The sequence below is a fragment of the Octopus bimaculoides genome, unplaced genomic scaffold (genome assembly GCF_001194135.2).
Source record: "Octopus bimaculoides isolate UCB-OBI-ISO-001 unplaced genomic scaffold, ASM119413v2 Scaffold_333150, whole genome shotgun sequence".
Lineage (NCBI taxonomy): Eukaryota > Metazoa > Mollusca > Cephalopoda > Octopoda > Octopodidae > Octopus > Octopus bimaculoides.
This window is the reverse complement of record NW_026314159.1, coordinates 1-2,155: the sequence shown is the minus strand read 5'-3', so window position 1 is coordinate 2,155 and position 2,155 is coordinate 1. Positions and strand designations below refer to the sequence as shown.

General features: G+C 34.4%; 1 protein-coding gene across 1 annotated transcript; it reads right to left on the bottom strand.

Annotated features, from left to right (window-relative positions):
* Nucleotides 1–133: 133 nt before the first annotated feature.
* LOC106867150 (zinc finger protein 479) lies at nucleotides 134–2,000 on the bottom strand (the record flags this gene model as incomplete). Its single annotated transcript, XM_052978224.1, has 3 exons — nucleotides 1,852–2,000; nucleotides 1,557–1,624; nucleotides 134–348 (listed from the first exon to the last, which is right to left on the bottom strand). Coding segments are annotated over exons 1-3 (432 nt in total), but the record flags the coding sequence as incomplete, so codon positions are not given.
* Between the last annotated feature and the right edge of the window lie 155 nt (nucleotides 2,001–2,155).

Here is a 2,155-nt window from a genome sequence, read left to right as displayed (position 1 = left end):
TCAATAATTAGGTGAAGTCGAGGGTATATATTACACAAGTGAAAAAAAATTGTCATGCGAAGTTTACCATTGTGTGAGGAACAATAATAGAGTAACACTTCTAAGTGAATAGCTAAATGTAACCCTAACTCACTTTCATTACAGAGAATGATTTACCACAGATATGACATTGGTAAGGCCTCTTTTTGTATGAATATCTTTGTCTACTTAAAGCATGAGTTGTGGAGAATGATTTACCATGGATATCACAGATACATGGCCTTTCTCCTGTGTGAATACATTTACGATTAGTGAAGTCGTTAATTTGAGAGAATGATTTACTGCAGATACCACAGTCATATGGCTTCTCTGCATGAATGCGTTTAGATTTAGTTAAATGAGTTATTTCATTAAAATATGTACCACAGTGATATGGTTAATCACCCGTATGAGTACATTTGTGATTATTTAAGTGACTATTTGTAGGGAATGATTTACTACAGTGATATGGTTTTTCTCCTGTGTGAATAAGTTTATGACCAGTGAGACCATAATTACTAGAGAATGATTTACCACAGATATCACAGTGATATGGCTTCTCTCCTGTATATAAACGATTATGACAAGACCATAATTTCTTGAGAATGATTTAACACAGATGTCACAGTGACATAGTTTTTCTCTTGTATGAGTACGTTGGTGGTTAGTTAAGTTAACAAATTCAGAGAATGATTTACCACAGACATTACAAACATATGGCTTCTATCCTGTATGAATACGTTTATGATTAGTGAGAACATTATTTCTAGAGAATGATTTACCACAAATACCACACGCATACGGTTTTTCTCCCGTATGAGTACGTTTGTGATCAGTTAAGTTACCAGATTCAGAGAATGATTTACCACAGATATTACAGTGATATGGTTTTTCTCCTGTATGAGTACGTGTGTGCTTGGTTAATTCACTAGACTGAGAAAATGATTTAGCACAGATATCACAATGATATGGTTTTTCTCCTGTATGAGTACGTGTGTGCTTAGTTAAGTCACTAGACTGAGAAAATGATTTAGCACAGATATCACAGTGATATGGTTTTTCTCCTGTATGAGTACGTGTGTGATTAGTTAAGTTACTAGACTGAGTAAATGATTTACCACAGATATCACAGTGATATGGTTTTTCTCCTGTATGAGTACGTTTATGTCTAGTGAGAAGAACATTTCTTGAGAATGATTTACCACAGATATCACAGTAACATCGTTTTTCTCCTGTATGAGTACGTTTGTGATCAGTTAAGTGGCCAGACACAGAGTATGATTTACCACAAATATCACACTGATATGGCTTCTCTCCTGTATGAAGACGTTTATGACAAGTGAGATTATATTTTCTAGAGAATGATTTACCACAGATGTCACAGTGATATGGTTTTTCTCTTGTATGAATACGTCTGTGCTTAGCTAAGTGATCAGATTGAGTAAATGATTTAACACATATATCGCAGTGATATGGCTTCTCTCCTGTGTGAATATGTTTATGAGTAGTAAGACCATCATTTCTAGCGAAAGATGTACCACATATGTCACACTGATATGGTTTTTCTCTTGTGTGAGTACGTTTATGCCTATTGAGAACATAATTTCTAGAGAATGATTTAGCACAGATATCACACTGATATGGTTTTTCTCCTGTATGAGTACGTTTATGATGAGTGAGTCCATCAGTTTTTGAAAATGAGTTACCACAGATGTCACACTGATATCGTTTTACCATTGTATGAATGCGTTTCTGAGAACGTAAAGCAGTTAAGTCAGACAGCGATATGGTTTTTCTCCTGTGTGAAGACGTATGTGAACAGTTATAGCAAACCTTTTAGAGAATAATCTACCACTAATACCACTGGGATATGGTTTCTCACTTCTCTCAATACATTTGTGTTTCATGAGGTTACTTTCCAAAAGAAAATGATTTTTAACAGATACCACAATGATACAATGATTTTTCAGTCTCTTTTGCATCTCCTCAACAAAACAATAAATCAATCCTTTAAGTCTTTAACACAATCCATTGTTTCAATAGCTGTCTTCTCTCAGAACAATATACATTTATTTTCTTGTTTCACTTTTTATCTTTCATTTCTTTCAGCTGTTTTCCCATCAACTCTGTTTTCACC